At 39.1% G+C, this 20154-nt stretch overlaps 1 protein-coding gene across 15 annotated transcripts in view; it reads left to right on the top strand.

Moving 5' to 3' along the window:
• frmd4a (FERM domain containing 4A) overlaps positions 1-20154 on the top strand; it is a 158533-nt gene that overhangs the window by 134788 nt on the left and 3591 nt on the right. For 5 of the 15 annotated variants that reach the window (XM_084124338.1, XM_084124336.1, XM_084124347.1 and 2 more), the window contains exons 12-23: positions 4364-4440; positions 6491-6629; positions 7781-7922; positions 13340-13473; positions 13995-14117; positions 14739-14970; positions 15232-15288; positions 15775-16012; positions 16110-16265; positions 16819-17648; positions 19011-19107; positions 19957-20024. In XM_084124338.1, coding sequence (XP_083980464.1) covers positions 4364-4440; positions 6491-6629; positions 7781-7922; positions 13340-13473; positions 13995-14117; positions 14739-14970; positions 15232-15288; positions 15775-16012; positions 16110-16265; positions 16819-17648; positions 19011-19107; positions 19957-20020 — 2289 coding nt within the window. In that variant the 3' untranslated portion in view covers positions 20021-20024. Of the gene's footprint in view, positions 1-4059; positions 4185-4363; positions 4441-6487; positions 6630-7780; positions 7923-13339; positions 13474-13994; positions 14118-14738; positions 14971-15231; positions 15289-15774; positions 16013-16109; positions 16266-16818; positions 17649-19010; positions 19108-19956; positions 20025-20154 lie in introns of those variants that run through there. The other 10 variants (XM_084124348.1, XM_084124346.1, XM_084124340.1 and 7 more) reach the window with 4 other exon arrangements.

Here is a 20154-nt window from a genome sequence, read left to right as displayed (position 1 = left end):
AGTCTTTTTCAAATAGTAGACAACAAAATTAGGCTCATTTTGGCCAAAATCTTAGGCAGCATTGCATGTATTATTGACAGACCATGAATGCATTTTGGACTGTTTGCAAAATGCATTACATTATTTATTTACATCCAAAATGGTTGGAATTGGTGAGAAGGTTGAATAAACACTAGTGTTCAAAAGTTTGGGGTCGATAAGATTTTTTTGATGTTTTTGAAAAAAAAGATCTTATGCTCACCAAGGCTGCATTTATTTGATCAAAAACTACAGTAATATTGTGAAATATTACTACTATTATTATATTATTTAAAATATCTGGTCACATTGGGTCAATTTTTTGAAATTGAGATTTATACATCATATGAAAAGTCTGAATCTGAGGGTGCAAAAAAATCGAAACTTTGAGAAAATCGCCTTAAAGTTGTCCATTTATGTTCGCGATTATGCTGCATTCACTCACAAAAATAAATGTTTTATATATTTACGGTAGGAAATATGGAAAATGATATTTCTTAATGATTTTTGGCATAAAAGAAAAATCGATAATTTTGACCCATACAATGTTTTGTTGGCTATTGCCACAAATATACCCGTGCTACTTGTGACTGGTTTTGTGACATTTATTCCCGTGACAACAAAGCTGAATTTTCAGCATCGTTACTCCAGTCTTCAGTGTCACATGATCCTTCAGAAATCATTCTAATATTCTGCTCAAGAAATATTTCTTGTTATTATCATCATCATCAATGTTGAAAACCAGTTATGCTGCTTAATGTTTTTGTGGAAACAGTGATAATTTTTGATGAATAGAAAGTCCAAAAGAACAATTTTTGTTTAATTTAATTAGTTCTTTCTGAATAAAAGTATTGATTTCTTTCTTTTTTTTAAAGTCTTTCCCCAAAATTCCCAATAGAAGTGTAAATCTATTTTGTTCATTAATAAAAGTATTGATGAAAATGGTACCATCTTATTGAGAATAGACTATTTCACTCAGCATTTGTGTATGAGTTGTGTTTGCATGCTTTTGTTTATAAGTTTTTTAGTTTAGCCGCATGCTAACATCAGACTTTATAGGAATCAACTACATCTATGTCTTCAGAACAGAAGTGGGGTTTTCAGACAGAGGCATGGCCAATCTCTGGACCCCATCACCATGGCTGTGAGCCTTCATTTTAAATCCTTTGAAGTCCAGGACCAGGTTTAACCCTGTTTCCAGAGATCTAAATAACCAAACAACACGAGGCCTAGAACACAGTTCAGCAGTCAGTGAAATATGTGCTGGAACGAACCAGGATTCAGCTCATAAGGGCATCGCTGGGCACTTTGATATGCCTTTTCTCTTTTACAACCTCTCGTGACTGCATGCTTCAAAATCACGCACACTTACAGTTGAGATTGCCTCATTCCAGAACAATAGCTGAAGTCCCCAGTTCCAGCTCACTGTGCCCAAAATACTCTGGTGTGGTTAATGCCCCATGCCTCATTGGCTCTTATAACTGCAGAGAGCTACAGAGTGTTTAGATGTCATGGAACATTGTAGCCTCACTCACTCTCTTTTTCCTCTCCCTCCCACTCTCTTAAGGAGAGAGAGAGATTAGTATCTCCATAATGAAAGTTGTTTTGAAAGTGTTGAGGGTCACGTTTGTTCTTGGTCCCATGAGACCATCAAAGCATCTCATAAACACCAAGAAACATTCACTTTAACACCATCAACATCTCTCTGCTGTTCAGTGACACTGTCTCGGTGATATATTGGCATGGAAATTGTAAGGAATTTAACTCTTCTGGTTCCAATTCCACTCAACGTTTTCCTGAAAATGTTCCTCTGTTTTATCTTAATTAGTTCTTTTTATAGCTCAGCACTTTGTGCTTTAAATGTGCTTTAAAAAATTGCTTTATAAACAAGTTTGAATTGAATTTACAGTTTTAGTACTTCTGTGGAACAATATACTAAACAAAAACAAAACTATCTTTGGTAACATATTTTAATGTGCCATTTATATTATTAAATTACCATACAATTTGTTTATCAGTATTAGCTTAATATTATTTACATACTTTTATAGTGTTTATTAATATTTTGAATCAGCCTTGATTTTTATATTTGGTTTTCGGTTTACAATTTTGTTATGTGATTTTGTCATTTTTAATTATTTTGATTTTGTGTAAATATTTCTAGTTAGCTTTAATTTATTTTATTTCAATTTAGGTATTAGTACTTTTAGTACTTCAACTTATTTACTTATTTCAACGTATTTATTTCAGTAAGTTGCCAAGGCAACATTTCAAATTTTTATCTAATATTTATGTTTTGTTTAATTTCAACTTCATTTAAATTATTGTAAAATATTTTTTAGTTTTAGTTAATGATTACAACACCAATGTGTCACTACACCAATTCAAACCAATAACAAGTTTGAGACTCTTTACACATTCTTTACAAGAATTCCCTCAAAAGAGTAATTTGTTCACAAATTGTTGTTCACAGATCTGTATTCTTGTGATTCTTTTTGTATTATTTTGCAATAACTAGACTTTCTCATTTCAGTGATTTATATTGCAATCAATTAGGGGTGGGCAATATACTGGTAGACACGATTAACCAGTAGAAATTTGTCAACCGGTAGAGAATTTGGACTATTGTCTATATCGCGGTTACGCACGCGTGATGTTTCTGTGCTGCGTAGTTACGAAAGCTTATTGTATGCTTGCATTTTTAAGCATTGTGGTTTAAAAAGCAAGTGATTTTAAACCACTGAAGCTCAATAAGCAGCAAAAGAGAACTCATTTCGCTATATGAGTGCACTGTTGTTTCTCAGTGCTGTCTGAGAGACGCGCATTAATAAAGCCACTGCTTATGAACTGAGTTCTTTTTGCCTCTTAATTGTGCGTAAATGGTTCCATACACGCATCAAAATCTCGTCTTTGCAAATATCTTCGTAAACAGTCATTTATGTCTTAAGTGAACGACGTAAACAGTTGAGAAGGAAAACGCATGTGTATATTGAATCCATGCATTCGGTCTTAAAGGGACAGCAGCCTAATATACCTGCTGTCTTCTGTGTCATTAATGTTATTCAAACAACAAAAGAGAGAAAATCTCACTTTTGTAACTATAATAATTTACAGTCAAGACTATGCAGTGTTTTGATTACTTTATACAATTTATGTTGTATTTCTTATTTCTAGTGCTTGAAGTTTTTCATTTGTTCAGATGCAGGACAACTATTTTAATGCAGTATTTTATCTGCATCGATGGAACAATGCAGACATTAAAAAGACATTAATGGAACCGACCATTGTGAAATTCATTTGGTTTTGAATAAGAAGCAGTTCTTAATTCCCAATCCTAGTGATATATGTGGAAATAGTTTGTGTGTGCGTGTGTGTGTGTGTGTGTGTGTGTGTAACTAACTATGTTCCTTCCCTCCCCTCTTCCTTCATCTGTCCATTGTTTTCCCAGGCTCTAAACATTCTTGAGCTCTTTAAGCCAACCCCCCTCCCTTTCCTTCTCCACTCTCTTCCATCCTTTCTTCATTTTTCATCATTTTTTCCTTTATTTTTCTTCTTTTTTTCCCTTATATCAAGGTCTTTGCAAGGGAATGCTCTTAATAATGATATTAACAGTAATTATGGATAGTTTATATAGCCTAGCTTGGAAAGAGTGTATAGTGCTCTCTCTCTCCTGTTATTAAATGAAAGCAATAGATTCAGTGAGCGCATATTCACACCACTTTCTCCGCCACTCTCTTTCTTTTGCGTTTTCTTTGTGTCTGTGCAGCTGATGGCTCCAGGAGTCCAGTGTGTGTATCTCAGACAGCCATGTGTGTGCGTGATGGTGTGTAATGAGAACCAGAACCTGGTTTCTTGAGTGAATGAGGGGAAAAGAGGTGGAGGAGTCTAACAAAGCTGTAGCGCTGCATTTTCAGGGGTTACTACAGCACACACTCATAACACATCACTCTGAACTCTCCATAAACCCCGCCCACACAGGAAGTGTGTGTCCCAGAGGGAGGAGAGGCTTGGATGGGGTTTGACTCCTCCCACTCTTGCTTGCTTTCTCTCACCATCTCTCTTAAGCCTAACAGTCTCTCTCATTTTAAACATATACAGAGGAGGGCTTATTGTTCCCCAGTGTTTAAGGAGGATTTTACACACACACTTTCACCATAAGCACAAAGGTGAATGAAAAAGTAAAATATCTTGGCTTGGACTTGCATTCTGGATTGTCTTTTACTGGCTGTTCCTGTAGTTTTCTGATCTGGAAGGAGTTTACAGTCTGAAGACGTTGGAGCACCATCCGTGGAATGTTTGATTGAAGTTTTGGGAATGTTGTTAAAGCGTTCTCTCATCTCTGCAGGTGTTCCAATGGAGACAATTGGAGAATTTGTACTTCAGGGAGAAGAAGTTCTCAGTGGAAGTTCATGACCCAAGAAGGTAAATCTACATAACAGCCTACACATGCTCGCTCACACACACACAGGTCATGGACTATATAGGCTTACAAACAATGTCTATCACACTGAAAGGACATGCTGTGGCGGCCACTTTCACTCCAACCCAGCACGAATTTTAAAGACAAGTTTGTTTAGATGTCATAAACGTTTGAAAGATCTCAGCGGTTTGTGGGTCCCGTTTGTATGTTTTTGTCCTTTTGATTCTTTTCAATTCCAGTGTGGGAATAATTGGAATTACTTAGAAGTATAGTGACATGATGCACTGAGCTTTAAACATAGGGTATTCTACAGTATCAAGAGTAAAATAGGGTTGATTATGAAGTTTGATTTGTATGGAGGAACATCTTTATAAAGCATTTACATATACAAGTTATACAAGTTTAGTTCTGTTTATTCTAAAATACGTCAGACTTTGACAGGAAAACCCATTTTTCTGTCCTCCTCTTCCTTAAGAGAAACATTGTGAGGTAAATGTTCATAGTTACAGCTGGTTGGCTTCTATCCACAAGTGTCCACTGAGCTAAGCTATTTGTTATTGGATTGAAATCTCTTACTTCCTGTGTCCTGTGGAGAAGAGCGTAGAAATACAACTGGAACAAATGAACAAAAACATACCCTACTCTTTCTATCTGACTCTCCATCTGTAGAGATCGAGATTCGGTTTGAGTTTATTCCGATTCTCTGCTCTTCTCTCTCGTCCTGTCAAAACTGGGGTTTTTTTCTGAATCTCTCTCCATCGATATTAAGATGTGTTTACGTTTTAATCAGACCTTTATGACATCACTGGTGCATGCTGAGGGCTGGTTAGTCTTTTAGGAGAGCAGACGCTGCCAAAAGCAGCAGCACACGCTGCCTCAGATGCTGACAGATAAACCGCCTCATTCACGCTGTTCAAACAACAACCACGACAGCCCTGAAACGAGGAGAACACGGAGGGAGTTCACAGAAATGCTGGAGGCTGGGGAAATAAGACATGAAAGAGAGCAAAACAGTTTAGGAAGATGAAACAATCTGTTTATTTTGCAGCATGAGGGTCTATAATGTATTTTACTTCTTGTTAGGTTCACTGTCATTCAGTTAGAGTCATTGCAACACACACACACACACACATGCGCTAATATCGTTTTGATAAGAGTCAGAACACGAGGGTCTGTTGTTTATCTTTGTTCTAGTGGAGAGGCCTGGAGGTTTTTATAAAGCCCATCACTGGACACACACGTGCGCTGGGTTTGACCACAGTGTAAATGGTGTGTGTGTATGTGGGCTACACTGTGTGTGGTATGTTAAGCCGATACATTACAGGACTGTCAGGAGTACTATGTGCTAACACCAGTTCACATTTCATATATCCCACATAAATATATATTTTACAGGTGGTTAATAATATGGCAGACAGTATCATTTAAATGGATTTTTGTGTTTTTATGTGTATCATTCAAAAGTTTTTGTTTTCTTAAAAAAAGAAATGAATATAAATTAATATAAAACTTTTATTCAGAACATTCATAACAAGAGAATCCTAAAAAAAGGGCATCATGGTTTCCACAAAAATATTAAGCAGCGCAATTGTTTTCATTGATAATCAGAAATGTTTCTTGAGCAGCAAATCAGCATATTAGAATGATTTCTGAAGGATCATGTGACACTGAAGACTGGAGTGATGATGCTGAAAATTCAGCCTTGCATCACAGGAATAAAAATCTAATAAATTTTAGATCAAATAAGCATTAGCTTAGCATTAGCTTAATTAGTCAGCAACAAGATGCTCAACAGTGGGGGGGTTTTTTTGCCTGTTTTTACTTTGGCTGTAGTTACTTTGAATGTAGTTCTTCTAATTTAGAGGTAGTAACCTTTTATGACAGTGTATTTATTGAAAAGACAAACACACAAATATGCTGTGCATCTGTTAATAAATAACAGTGTTTTGAATGTGTTTGGCCAATAATAAACATTTTTACATCCGTTTCTGCACTGACAATGTCATAAAATTCAGTGAATATAAAGTCGGTTTGTGTTTGCTCCAACTGCAGGGCGTCGGTAACGCGGAGGACATTTGGTCACAGTGGCATCGCCGTGCACACCTGGTACGCCTGTCCCACCCTCATCAAATCCATCTGGGCCATGGCCATCAGCCAACACCAGTTCTACCTGGACCGCAAACAGAGCAAAGTAAGTGTGTTTATGTTTTTAGGCTCTGTGTGTGTGTGTGTGTGTGTGTGTGTGTGTGTGTGTGTGTGTGTGTGTGTGTGTGTGTGTGTGTACTTGTACAACTATCTTTGTGAGGACTGGTTTTAGACTGTCGGACCATTTTTAGACCGGGTTTTAGACCATCGGTGTGAGGACAAAGAGAGTAAAGTGGGACATTTTGGCCGGTCCTCACTTTCTGAGACCTATTTAAAGGCCTGTTTGAGGGTCAAGACTTGGTTTTAGGGATAAGGTTATATTTAGGTTAGGTTGGGTTTAGGGTAAGGGTTTGGATCAAGGGGGTCGCACACCGGACGCGCAGCTCAGCGCCGCGCAAGTCTAGGACAACTCTCACCTGAAAATCCGATAACATCAGCAATTTTCTGATTTCTGTAAATAATTATAAAACTAAATGTATATTGCAGCACAGGGTGAAGTCCGTATATACATTAACTACGATTTGAGACACATAAATGTAACTTTAATATAAAACTATGTAAATGGCGCTCTGTGGTGCGGCAGGATTTTGAACACGGTCCTGAGCCGTTGCTGGGCGTCGCGGACAGACGCCGAAAGGCGCCGCCGGTGTGTGTACTCTCATAGAGAATAATGTGTTCGAATTTTAAAGACGTGGCGCAGCGCTGAGCTGCGCGTCCGGTGTGCGACCCCCTTTAGGCACTAGTTGTGATGGGTTGGGTTAGGGTTAGGAGCTAGAGATTCCATTGTGTTAATGAATAGATACGCAAAGATAGATGTACAAGAGTGTGTGTGCATGTGTGTGTATCTCTGTGTGTGTGTATCTCTGTGTGTGTGTGTGTGTGTGTGTGTGTGTGTGTGTGTGTGTGTGTTTGTTTGCTTGTTATCCTTTTTCTTACTACAACAACCTTCCTGTGTGTTTCTGTGGTCTGCCTCTAGCCATTTCACTGTCTAGACTACCATCTCTCTGCAATCATCAGGGCTACATTAACTTTCTCTCTTTCACTCACACTCACACACACACACAACTATCTGTCTCTGATCTTGCTCATGGATTCTGTTACACTTTTAAAAGCTGCGGAATGTTCGTCTCCTGGAAAATTCTGACACACTCGTCACAGCTGGCAAGCACATTCACTCTCTCTGTCTCTGTCTCTCAGAGTAAGATCCACGCAGCGCGCAGTCTGAACGAGATAGCCATAGACCTGACAGAAACAGGAACCCTCAAGACCTCCAAACTGGCCAACATGGGCAGCAAAGGCAAAATCATCAGCGGGAGCAGCGGGAGCCTACTGTCCTCAGGTCAGAACGCACACATGCTCGCAAGTTACCTTTATACTTTACAGATTGTTTCAAAACAGGAAAACAGAATCAATGATGCAAACAGAATTCAGTTCAATAACTGTAAAGTTCATCAATTACGAAACTAGTTCAATTCCGCCATAAGCAGCTCTAATGAAGACAATAGTGTCATTATTCATATGAAGAACCAGTGTTGGTTCAGTTCAGGTAAATAACTGTAAAGTTCATCAATTATGAAACTAATTCAATTCCGCAATAAGCAGCTCTAATGAAGACAATAGTGTCATTATTCAGCTTGAGTCAGTTCAGTGATTGAAATCAGTTCAATAGTGTCAATACTGCAAAATGTATAAATTATGAAACAATTTTGATATATAAAGCAGCTCTGCAGAAGGCTGTCATCATCCAGCTCAATTCAGTTATTATCCGATAGCGATTCAGATTACTGAATAGGGGCTTTCGCACCACAGGATCCTTTTCATAGTTCCTAGAACTATTGGCGGAAGTAGCCAGACGCAGGAACTAGGAGCGATTTTAGTTCTAGGAATCCTAGATCCTACTTCAGAGTAGGATCTAAACCAGCACAATAGGAACTACCAGTAATGTTAGTGTACGCGATTGGCCGAACGCACGCGAAACACCAGCATCTGCCATTTTTAAAAAAGCTGTGTAAACACAGATTATAGCCTATATATTTGCTCCAGAAACTAACACTATGAACATGGAAAACAGTGATAGATGGGCCTTCTTAACCTTTATTATACAATACAACCTAATTATTTTACATAAAAAAAATGTAATTAAAAATTAATTTTAATCCATTATTTGTTACACCATATATACAACATGTTATTGTTACACCCTGCCCAGTGCTGTCCTCCACACAAGGTGTAATATAAAGCCTATGAAAACAAATATTGTGAATGTATCTATGTTGGCTATGCTGTACATTATAAGAAAAAAAGGGTTAAATACAAACATTACATTCTAAACCTAAAATCAACTGACTGCTGAAAGAAAACAACACCAACATTAAAAACAAAAATAAAAGCACTTATGAAGAACACACATTTACTCATATGAACATGGTTATATTACATTAATGGGCAATTGACATTTTGTCAGAACCTCTAGTAAATAATTATTTTTAATTATTTAATTATTTTTTATTATTTTTTAAATTATTATGTTATTTTGTTTAGTTGTCTATTCGGAATTGTGGGAGAATTAAAAAAAAAAAAAATAAACTTAAAAAACTTTTGTAGTGTGCACTTGGCTTCGTATACTCCTATTATATGTGTGAATTCAGTGTTGATGATGTCATACACTGAGAGTTTTGGGGTGTGGGTATGTGTGTAATTTTTCTATGGGGTGAGAGTGAGAACAGCTTGTCTTGATGCTGGTTTTGGACTCTTGCCGTGGTGTCAGATATCATGAATTAAATTAGCTCATAGCAGGACTGGTGTCAGTCATATGATCTCCCCTTTCATCTGGGCTGTTTCTTCAGCCTCTTAATCACTGACCACACGTGATAGATTAGTGGAAGGTCAAAGAGAAAAAGAAAATTCAAAGACAAAGACAAAAAATGTAGGGTAGCACTTGATGTTATCCAATTGGAATTGATTGGAGAATCCAAAATAGAGTCATACTCAGTAATGTCAGTTCACAAAGAAAGTTTCTTCTTTGGAAAAACATGCATGAATTGTGCACAATAAGGCATTAAGTAAACAATATCTATTTTGATTTCACATTCACTTTAAAAAGACTATTCAGTGGGACATAATGGAGGGAAATAACTCCACCACTGGTTTTAGTTGTATTGTGAAAAGTTAGGCTGTTATACTTTATTGTTGTTGGTATTATTTGTTTCTGCCCATGCAGTTTTGCTTATATAAGTAGAAAACAAAAAGTTGTTGTGCATTACTCCAGATTTCAGTGTCACATGATCCTTCAGAAATCATTCTAATATGCTGTTTGTGGCAAATTCAAGCTGAATAAAGTCGAATATGTGCATTGTTATAAATGCACTACAGTTAAATGTGCATGTGTGTGTGTCATTGCTCTGTAAAGTCATCAGATGTTACAGGAGACCCCTTTTCTCCTGTAGTGTCTGAAAGGATAGAGAGTTTTCACAGAGACACTCTTCAAAACAATGTCCCTCTGTTCCAGTGACAGAATTATGCCTTAGTTTTGTGTGTCATGCAGCGTGGTGCCTTTCTTTGCAGTAGATTTGCTTCATAGGTTCACTGCAGGAAAGTTCTGCCCCTCTGGAGTTCCCATGAACCCCACCCATAACTGATTTTTCTCCTAATGTCTTTCTTTTCACATCTTTGTGCTGGACATTTTCCAATGGGAAGCAAAAATGATTTATTTATCTTCTCAGCAGTTCCAGACTTGGTGGAGTGGAAAAGCTCTTTGCAGTTAAATTCTCCTGTCTCTCACACACACACAGGAACTTGGAGACAAGAATTCCCACTCTGCTTCACTTGTATGTTCATAGTGATTCTGGGAAGACAGCTGTTTAAATGTGCCATTAGAAGTGCTCACCTAACAGCTGGTTTTGGAGCTTATAGTCCATATGACATTCAAATGGATCATATTTACTTCATTTTATATGTCACTGTGAATATTTTTTTACTCCAAAATACACTACCGTTCAAAAGTTTGGGGCCTGTAAGATTTTTTAATGTTTTTTTAAAGAAAGCTCTTATGCTCACCAAGGCTGCATTTACAGTGAGGAAAATAAGTATTTGAACACCCTGCTATTTTACAAGTTCTCCCACTTGGAAATCATGGGGGGGTCTGAAATTGTCATCGTAGGTGCATGTCCACTGTGAGAGACATAATCTAAAAAAAAAAATCCAGAAATCACAATATATGATTTTTTAACTATTTATTTGTATGATACAGCTGCAAATAAGTATTTGAACACCTGTCTATCAGCTAGAATTCTGACCCTCAAAGACCTGTTAGTCTGCCTTTAAAATGTCCACCTCCACTCCATTTATTATCCTAAATTAGATGCACCTGTTTGAGGTCGTTAGCTGCATAAAGACACCTGTCCACCCCATACAATCAGTAAGAATCCAACTACTAACATGGCCAAGACCAAAGAGCTGTCCAAAGACACTAGAGACAAAATTGTACACCTCCACAAGGCTGGAAAGGGCTACGGGGAAATTGCCAAGCAGCTTGGTGAAAAAAGGTCCACTGTTGGAGCAATCATTAGAAAATGGAAGAAGCTAAACATGACTGTCAATCTCCCTCGGACTGGGGCTCCATGCAAGATCTCACCTCGTGGGGTCTCAATGATCCTAAGAAAGGTGAGAAATCAGCCCAGGACTACACGGGAGGAGCTGGTCAATGACCTGAAAAGAGCTGGGACCACCGTTTCCAAGGTTACTGTTGGTAATACACTAAGACGTCATGGTTTGAAATCATGCATGGCACGGAAGGTTCCCCTGCTTAAACCAGCACATGTCAAGGCCCGTCTTAAGTTTGCCAATGACCATTTGGATGATCCAGAGGAGTCATGGGAGAAAGTCATGTGGTCAGATGAGACCAAAATAGAACTTTTTGGTCATAATTCCACTAAACGTGTTTGGAGGAAGAAGAATGATGAGTACCATCCCAAGAACACCATCCCTACTGTGACGCATGGGGGTGGTAGCATCATGCTTTGGGGGTGTTTTTCTGCACATGGGACAGGGCGACTGCACTGTATTAAGGAGAGGATGACCGGGGCCATGTATTGCGAGATTTTGGGGAACAACCTTCTTCCCTCAGTTAGAGCATTGAAGATGGGTCGAGGCTGGGTCTTCCAACATGACAATGACCCGAAGCACACAGCCAGGATAACCAAGGAGTGGCTCTGTAAGAAGAATATCAAGGTTCTGGCGTGGCCTAGCCAGTCTCCAGACCTAAACCCAATAGAGAATCTTTGGAGGGAGCTCAAAATCTGTGTTTCTCAGCGACAGCCCAGAAACCTGACTGATCTAGAGAAGATCTGTGTGGAGGAGTGGGCCAAAATCCCTCCTGCAGTGTGTGCAAACCTGGTGAAAAACTACAGGAAACGTTTGACCTCTGTAATTGCAAACAAAGGCTACTGTACCAAATATTAACATTGATTTTCTCAGGTGTTCAAATACTTATTTGCAGCTGTATCATACAAATAAATAGTTAAAAAATCATACATTGTGATTCCTGGATTTTTTTTTTTAGATTATGTCTCTCACAGTGGACATGCACCTACGATGACAATTTCAGACCCCTCCATGATTTCTAAGTGGGAGAACTTGCAAAATAGCAGGGTGTTCAAATACTTATTTTCCTCACTGTATATGATCAAATATGGTCACATCCTTAAGAAATCATTCTAATATGCTGATTTGCTGATTTTACATTTCTTATTATTATTAATGTTGAAAACAGTTGAGCTGTTTAATATTTTGTTGAAACTCTGATACTTTTTTTCGAGATTCTTTGATGAATAGAAAGTTTAGAAGAGCAGCATTTATTTGAAATAATAATATTTTGTATTAGTATAAATGTCACTTTTGATCAATTTAATGCATCCTTGCTGAATAAAACTATTAATTTCTTTAAAAAAATAAAATTCTTACTGACCCCAACGCTAGTGTATGTTACAATATGGAAGATTGCCAAATGCCATGCCATATTGCCTGATTTACAGTGACAGGACACACTTTGGTTTCAGGGCTTTTGTGCAGCCCTAGACCAAAGATACAAACACACACACATAACAGGCTTGACTGGGCACTAGCGACACAGCCAGTGACCCCGGTCATATTCTCTCTCTATTACTGCTGACCCTTCACTGATTCCCAGACCTGTCCACACACACACTCATTACGCCCTTCTAAACACAACCAGACACATCATATTCCTCTGCAGAGATGTAGTTTTCTGTCCATGATGCTGTTTCCCACTGGGTAAACAAACACTGATTTAATTTCTTTAGCATTGTCTGGTGATATTAAGGTATTGTTGTTATGTAATCCTTGCCAATCTTTCCAAAAAATTCCACTGGCTTCCTTGTAAACATCTCAGACCTTGATGCATGCACACACACAGCTTTGTTCCATGCTCTGATCCACATGGAGTTTCTGCTAAACAATTAGGACCCTTTGTTCAGTTCTGTCCGGAAACACGCATACACACACACACATATTCTTCCCCTTTCAGAGCGTCGAAAAAGTTGAAGTACACACCCTCTTAATAAGCAAGAAGGTCAGTCTGATTGTTTAAGCTGAAATCTGGAGCTGCTGATGCTTGTTTGACCTTTAAATGTTTCTGATCTTTGACCTTTAGGTTACACGCACACATATACGTATTTGGTCAAATGTGTCTTATGTCAACCCTAGATTTGATCTAACCCTGTGTGTGTTTGTTTGTAGGTTCTCAAGAGTCGGACAGCTCCCAGACCGCTAAGAAGGACATGTTGGCGGCTCTGCGGGCCAGACAGGAAGCACTGGAGGAGACGCTCAGACAGAGAATAGAGGAACTCAAGAGCATCTGCATCAGAGAAGCGGTAAGTACCGAAACAACCTTTCACTTCAGCATAATGGCTTTTTGAAAACCTAAGTTGACTTGCTGTCTACAATCTACATTGGCAGAATTTTCTTTTTCTTTTTTTTATTGTGTATTTGCCAGAGAAGAACAAAGACAATTCCACTCAATATTTTTGTTGAGTGTTTCAAATCATGAAAAGGGCTTCAAATTAGCCACTTAATTCTATTTACAATTTGAATTAGTATCTAATATACTTGTACTTATATTTTTTAATTGTCAATTATTAACTTTCTATGTTGCATTAACATTTAGCAGTGCATTCTGGGAAGTGCTGCTGTAGAAGTGCTGCTGTAGATTTTGAACAAAACAAAGTATCTGATAAGGCAGCACACTTCTGTTTGAAATGACCTTCACAATGCAAGCACACCTCAGGATGACTAAAAACTTTGATCAGAACTTGTATCTTAATCTATATCTATATGAATAAACACTTACACAAACAGCTGGATTAAGAGTGTAACATAGTGTGATTTGTTTCAGGAGCTGACAGGAAAACTTCCAAAAGAGTACCCTCTGGACCCCGGCGAAGAGCCGCCCACCGTCAGACGCAAAATCGGCACAGCCTTCAAATTGGATGAGCAGAAGATCCAGCCCAAAGGAGAGGTCAGTGACATCCAACCTCATCCCACCCTTTGACCACTGTCACGACCTCGCTGAGTGGGCATCCTGTCTATAGTCTGATTAAGTTGGTCCCGTTCAAACTTCTGACCCCCTGACCACAGCGAATGCTGCACAATTTTTTCATCATAAACTGCCCTTTAAGCCAAACTCAGACTCAGATGCTCATGTTTGTGTGCAGGGGTCTATAAATAGCTCCAGTCTGGCATGATCAGGGGAAGTGGTGATAGTGCAGTGTATGTGTTGAGTGTCAGCCAAAGGAGCAGGATTACAAAACCCAAAAAAGAGCTCAGCTTTGTGAATGTGTGTGTGAAAGAAGCAAGCTGAAGTTATATGAGAGGTTACAATGTCATCTTCGCCTCGGAGTGTATGTGCCTTTTTACATGACTGATGATTGTTGCTTTTGGGTGATTAATCGAAGGCATTGATAAGAGGCCACAATATCTTAGCTCTCTCAATGTGTGTGTGAGAACTAGACAATTTGGCGCCCGTAGCTGTCTTGTTATTCTGACGGAGTGTGTGTTTGCAGTTTCACAAAGTGAAGAATTACATGTTTTTTTGATTGATTTAATCATTTTGTGTGTGTTTACATCTGTGTATTTTTAGGAAGAGGAATTGGAGCGTTTGGAAAGGGAATTTGCCATCCAGTCTCAGATAACAGAGGCGGCGCGGCGGTTAGCATCGGATCCTCACATCAGCAGCAAGAAGCTGAAGAAACAGAGGAAGACGTCGTACCTGAATGCTCTGAAGAAGCTGCAAGACATTGAGAATGGCATCAACGAGCACCGCGTTCGCTCCGGGAAGAAACCCACGCAACGTGCCTCTCTCATCATAGAGGGTGAGGAATTACGTTTAGAAAGATGTTTTCACTCAGTTACTTGTGAGTTCATTAAGTGTTTCCTCTGTAAAGTCTTTCATGCTGAGAGCAAGAGTAATCACACCTCCCCATAGACCTATAAAACAGTGTGAACGTATGTGTTTGTGTGTGACCTCTGCTGTGAAAATTCACTCATTTTCACACTCAGGTTGCAGCGATTTGTTTGACATTTTGGTGTGTTGGAGTGTTCGCTTTGTAATTGTCTTTGTCTTTGTTTGGCAGAAGCAAATATCGGCTCAGAGGACAGCTCGTTGTCTGACGCACTGGTGCTGGATGATGGTGCGTTTTGTACACTTTTATACACGCATACCAATTTGACTTTCTATTTAACAAGCAAAATTTAGGGCAGGGTTTGATTTTATCTATCTATAGTTTAAGATTGGGTGTTGTAAACAAGAATTAAGTGTTTTGTTTGGTATATCATAAAAGTCACAATAAACAATAATTATTTTGTTTACAGATACAAAACATTTGCCTAATTAATATTAATTCATTAAATTAATATTTAGTATAGAATTTAATTGATTTTTTTTTTACAATAACTTCAAATATGCCTCATGCAATCAGATAATCCACATCAAGCCATTTTGTAAACTATTTTCTATTTTAAGTTCTTTTTTTATTAAATTAAATACATTTTATTTTTAAAAAATGTTCTTAATTTCTAACATTTAGCAATTTTGTCCACAAAGGAAACACATATACACACGCCATCTTAACATTCAGTCATATATTTATCTCAGTTCATCTCACTCTATGCTCCAGATGACTCCCAGGTGACAGGAACCCCCACGTTCTCTCCAGCTGCCTCCCCACACAAAGGTCTCCCTCCCCGACCCCCGTCCCACAGCCGGCCACCTCCCCCCCAGTCCCTGGACGGACTGAGACACCTGCACTACCAGCGCAGTGACTACGACAAGTCCCCGATCAAACCCCGCATGTGGAGCGAAAGCTCATTAGACGAACCCTACGAACGGGTGAAGAAACGATCCTCTCACTCCAGGTACGGACCAAACCGAAAATGTGTGTTGTGCTTGGTATGAATAGTTTGTTGCATGTTTAAATGAATGAATCATGTTTATTCTTTTCTCTTTGTGCAGTAGTCACAGGCGGTTCCCCAGCACAGGCAGCTGTGAGGCGGGAGGGAGCAACTCTCTCCAGAACAGCCCGGTGCGCTCCCTCCCGCACTGGAACAGTCAGTCCAGCATGCCCTCCACCCCTGACCTGAGGACACGGAGCTACGTCCACTCAGCCAGGTGCTGCCACACACCCTCCAATGTCCTCTACTGTCAACATGAGAACATTACCTAGTGTTTTATTTAACATACCATTTACATAATTATATTTTTATGTGAAATAAATTCATCCTTATTTTATAGGAATCATTGTTAAATTTAATACAATTATATATGTATACATTTAATATAAATAAAATAAAATAAAAAATCAACATAAATCCAAAATCCGTTTAATATAAACGGAAAAAATATAAACCTCATTAGTGCTCATTATTTTGAGAAAAGTAATGTTAGTGTTTGTAATCTTTCTTTAAATAAATTCCTACATCAATTCCTATTATTTTTTCAACATCAACCCAATTCTAATTGATAGAATCCATCCCTTGTTGCATTTTTTTCATAGAATATACTAATTCAATTTGAGATACACCGCATTGTTTCATGTTGACATAGACAATTTGTAAAAAAAAATAATAATAATAATAATAAAAACACAAACACACAGATATACAGATTATATGTAAATATATCCAAACAATCCACTAAAAGTCCGTTTTCTATTCTTTCTCAGTTTAACTCAGCCCTTCCGAGGCCGGAGTTCCAGTTTGGAGTCTCAGGGGAAGCTTCTGTCCTTAGAGGCAAACACAGAGGCAGGACTTAGCCCTGACCTCTTTCTGTCAGGACCCCAGAGGACAGGAAGCAATGGCTCTGTTGTCCCCGACGACTGCTCATCTTGCACCAGCCACTCCAGCTCAGAACATTATTACCCCTCGTCCACCTCTAACCCCAACTACTGTACGCTGGCCGAGGACTCGCCATCCAAAGCCCGTCAGCGCCAGCGCCACAAGTCCGCCGGACACCTGGGTGCATCCAGTTCCGGCAGCATGCCCAATCTAGCGGCCCGTAACGGGAGCACCCACGGAGGAGTGTGCGGGAGCCACCAGGGTGTGTACCTCCATAGCCAGAGCCAGCCATCCTCGCAGTACCGTATCAAAGAGTACCCGCTGTACACAGAGGGCAGCAGCCCCAATGCCGTGGTAGTCCGCAGCCTGGAAAATGACCAGGAGGGGCACTACAGCGTCAAGGCACAGTTCAAAACCTCCAACTCTTACACTGCTGGGGGGCTTTATAAGGAGGGGTGGGGCTCCGGGGAGGACGGGGAAGCGGGTGGCGGCAGCGGGAGGTTGACGCCCTCCCGCTCGCAGATTGTAAGGACTCCGTCTCTGGGCAGGGAAGGAGGAGGAGGAGGGGGGGGGCGGGCAGCGGTGTCAGAGGAGCTGAGGTGCTGGTACCAGCGCTCGTCTGGATCGATAAAGGAGCACAGCCGCGTCACACACACCAGCTCCAACGCTTCAGACGGCCGTGGAGGACGAATAGGGTCGCTAGTGAAGGGGTCACCAGGTGAGCAGGACAAATATATACTATGCAAGAAATATATAAATACTCGATAGACCTCAATCAGAGTAAACGTCATTGATTAAACACAAACTTGGCTCCAGATTGTTGCTAAAATTAATTATTTATTTGCAGTGTATATATAGCCATCATTCTTCGCAACACAGAATAAGAATATTTTCTTAGTGTCAGTTATAAATCTGTCTATGCAATTCTCTTGTTCTGTGCAAAAAAGAACTGCATGCTGTCTTTGATGTCTGATAAGCAGAATTTGTCAAACAGATTATTTTATCAGTGTTGAAGTGTTGAACAATAGAGTTATCAGTTTGAATCAGACTCATCTGACATCACTTATTAAACTGCAAGTCTTTTTTTTTTTTTTTTTATGTATGATTTCAGTTTAGCTGTTTCTGAGGTCTGTGACACTGAAATCAGTTTTGATTAACCATTGTATCGAACAACTCTATAATTTGACGTCTAGAAAAAGTTAGTTGAATCCAAACTTTTTTTATTTTCAGATCGAGAAGCTCCTACTAATTTTTATTTATTTATTTATTTTAAATAGCCCTTGGTAATGAAAATGAGGCTGTGAGAGAAAAAATGTCCATTCAACATGTTCACAATCCATGTTTTATGGTGTTTGCATTTATATAAAGTATCTTTATTCACTGAATGATCAACACCCAGGTACCCAATGGTAAAAAAATCTGTCAGTGGACTGTAATTCTTACCCTCACAGCCTCATTTTCATTCACATGTGTCTTCTAAGTAAGGTACATTTCACTTGCTACTCCAATGATTGTGTGTGTGTGTGTGTGTGCGTGTGCGTGTTTGTGAAAGAAAGACAAAATAGTAGTGGAATAAGACCTATTTGGTAACACTTTATTTTACAGTGTCCTTGTTACATATGTTACATGTACTTACCATAGTAATTAAGTAATTTATGCATAATTACATGCAACTAACCCTCAACCAAATCCTAATCCTACCCTAACCCTATAGTAATTACTACGTAGTTGCTTAATATTACTCAGTACTTAAATATATAATTACACTGTAACAATGACACCTTAAAATAAAGTGTAACCGACCTATTTTATGTGTCAACTTCAGTGCATTGCTGTGAGCCGTGTGTGTGCATAGATGCTGTCAGGGTGGTCTGGTCAGTGTGTGGGTGTGTGTAGTGGGGATTATCGCCTCTCTCTCTGGGTGGCAGAAACACTCCAAACCTTTTCCAGCAGATCAAGAGGGTGTTGGCAGCAAGCAGTCATCTTTATCTCCGACAAGTTCACCACGTGCATAAGCATATGTGACTGGAGTTCAACAGTGTGCATTAGTGTCTTATAGTGAAGTCTATGTGTGTTTCAGCTGCATCTCCACACAGTCAGAGGAGTGGAACTCCCTGTAGTGAGCCTGCAGCTACACCCCCCTGCAGCCCACAACACATACTCAATTGGCAGAGCGGGTAAGACATAGAATCAGTGTATTTAAGCACACAGTATAAATATTTGTATATAATTTTTCACTTTAAAAAAATTATATATATAATATATATTTGTAGTATATGTAAATAGTAGCTAGTCAATGTAAATAACAAAAACTGTATATAACACTCTCTAGTATTCAAGTGGCTTGTTAGATACTGTGCTGCATCTCTGTAGTGGATTGACCGATCAAAATCATTTAATAAAACTAAAGTCACCAGAAGTAAAGCAAAGGACATGTTTCACGTGTAGTCAACGAGAATAGTTTTGTGCAAAAAAAAATAAAAAATCACCTGTAATATTTGTCAGTGATATCACTCAAGGTTTATATGGTTCTCCATGCACTTAACTTTGACCAAGAATGTTTATATGTACTTCAAAATTTCATTTTGCTGTTCTTGTTTTTTGCCAAGTTTGCACAATTGGCTTGGTTTTCCTGTAGATTGCACTGTGTTTGTCAGTAGGTATTTACTCCAAAGAACAGTCTAAATTTAGACATATTTGAGGATGTTGGTCAAAGTCTGAGCTATGGAGCATATTGTCTTGGTTTAGATGTTCACCTAACTGTACCAATGCTTTGTCTGTGTTGTTCACTTTAATAGTGTGTAACAGAACTATCCCAGTGTCAAAATTACACAACTCACTCTACATTAACTGATCACGGCTACCCACAAAAGCTAACCTCTCTCTCTCTCTCTCTCTCTCTCTCTCTCTATCTCTCTCTCTCCCTCTCTCTCTCTCTCTCTCTCTATCTCTCTCTCTCCCTCTCTCTCTCTTTGTGTCTCACTAACCCACCTCTGCCTGAATGTGTGTGTGTTTTCTTGGGGCAGTGATACGACTGAAAGTTCTCCTACTGAAGACCGTTCTCCCTCTCACCAAAGCACTGACCAGTAGAGAGGTACACTCTCTCTCTCTCAATCTCTCTCTCTCTCTCTCTGCATGTTCTGTATCTCACTCTTTCACTACTTCACCTCTCTGATTGTGTCATTTTCTTGTGTTGGAATGTAACTTGTAACTAAATTTATTTC

The sequence above is a fragment of the Abramis brama genome (genome assembly GCF_963993115.1).
Source record: "Abramis brama genome assembly, chromosome: 9".
NCBI classification, from domain to species: Eukaryota; Metazoa; Chordata; class Actinopteri; order Cypriniformes; family Leuciscidae; genus Abramis; species Abramis brama.
This window is presented reverse-complemented; position numbering and strand designations above follow the sequence as displayed.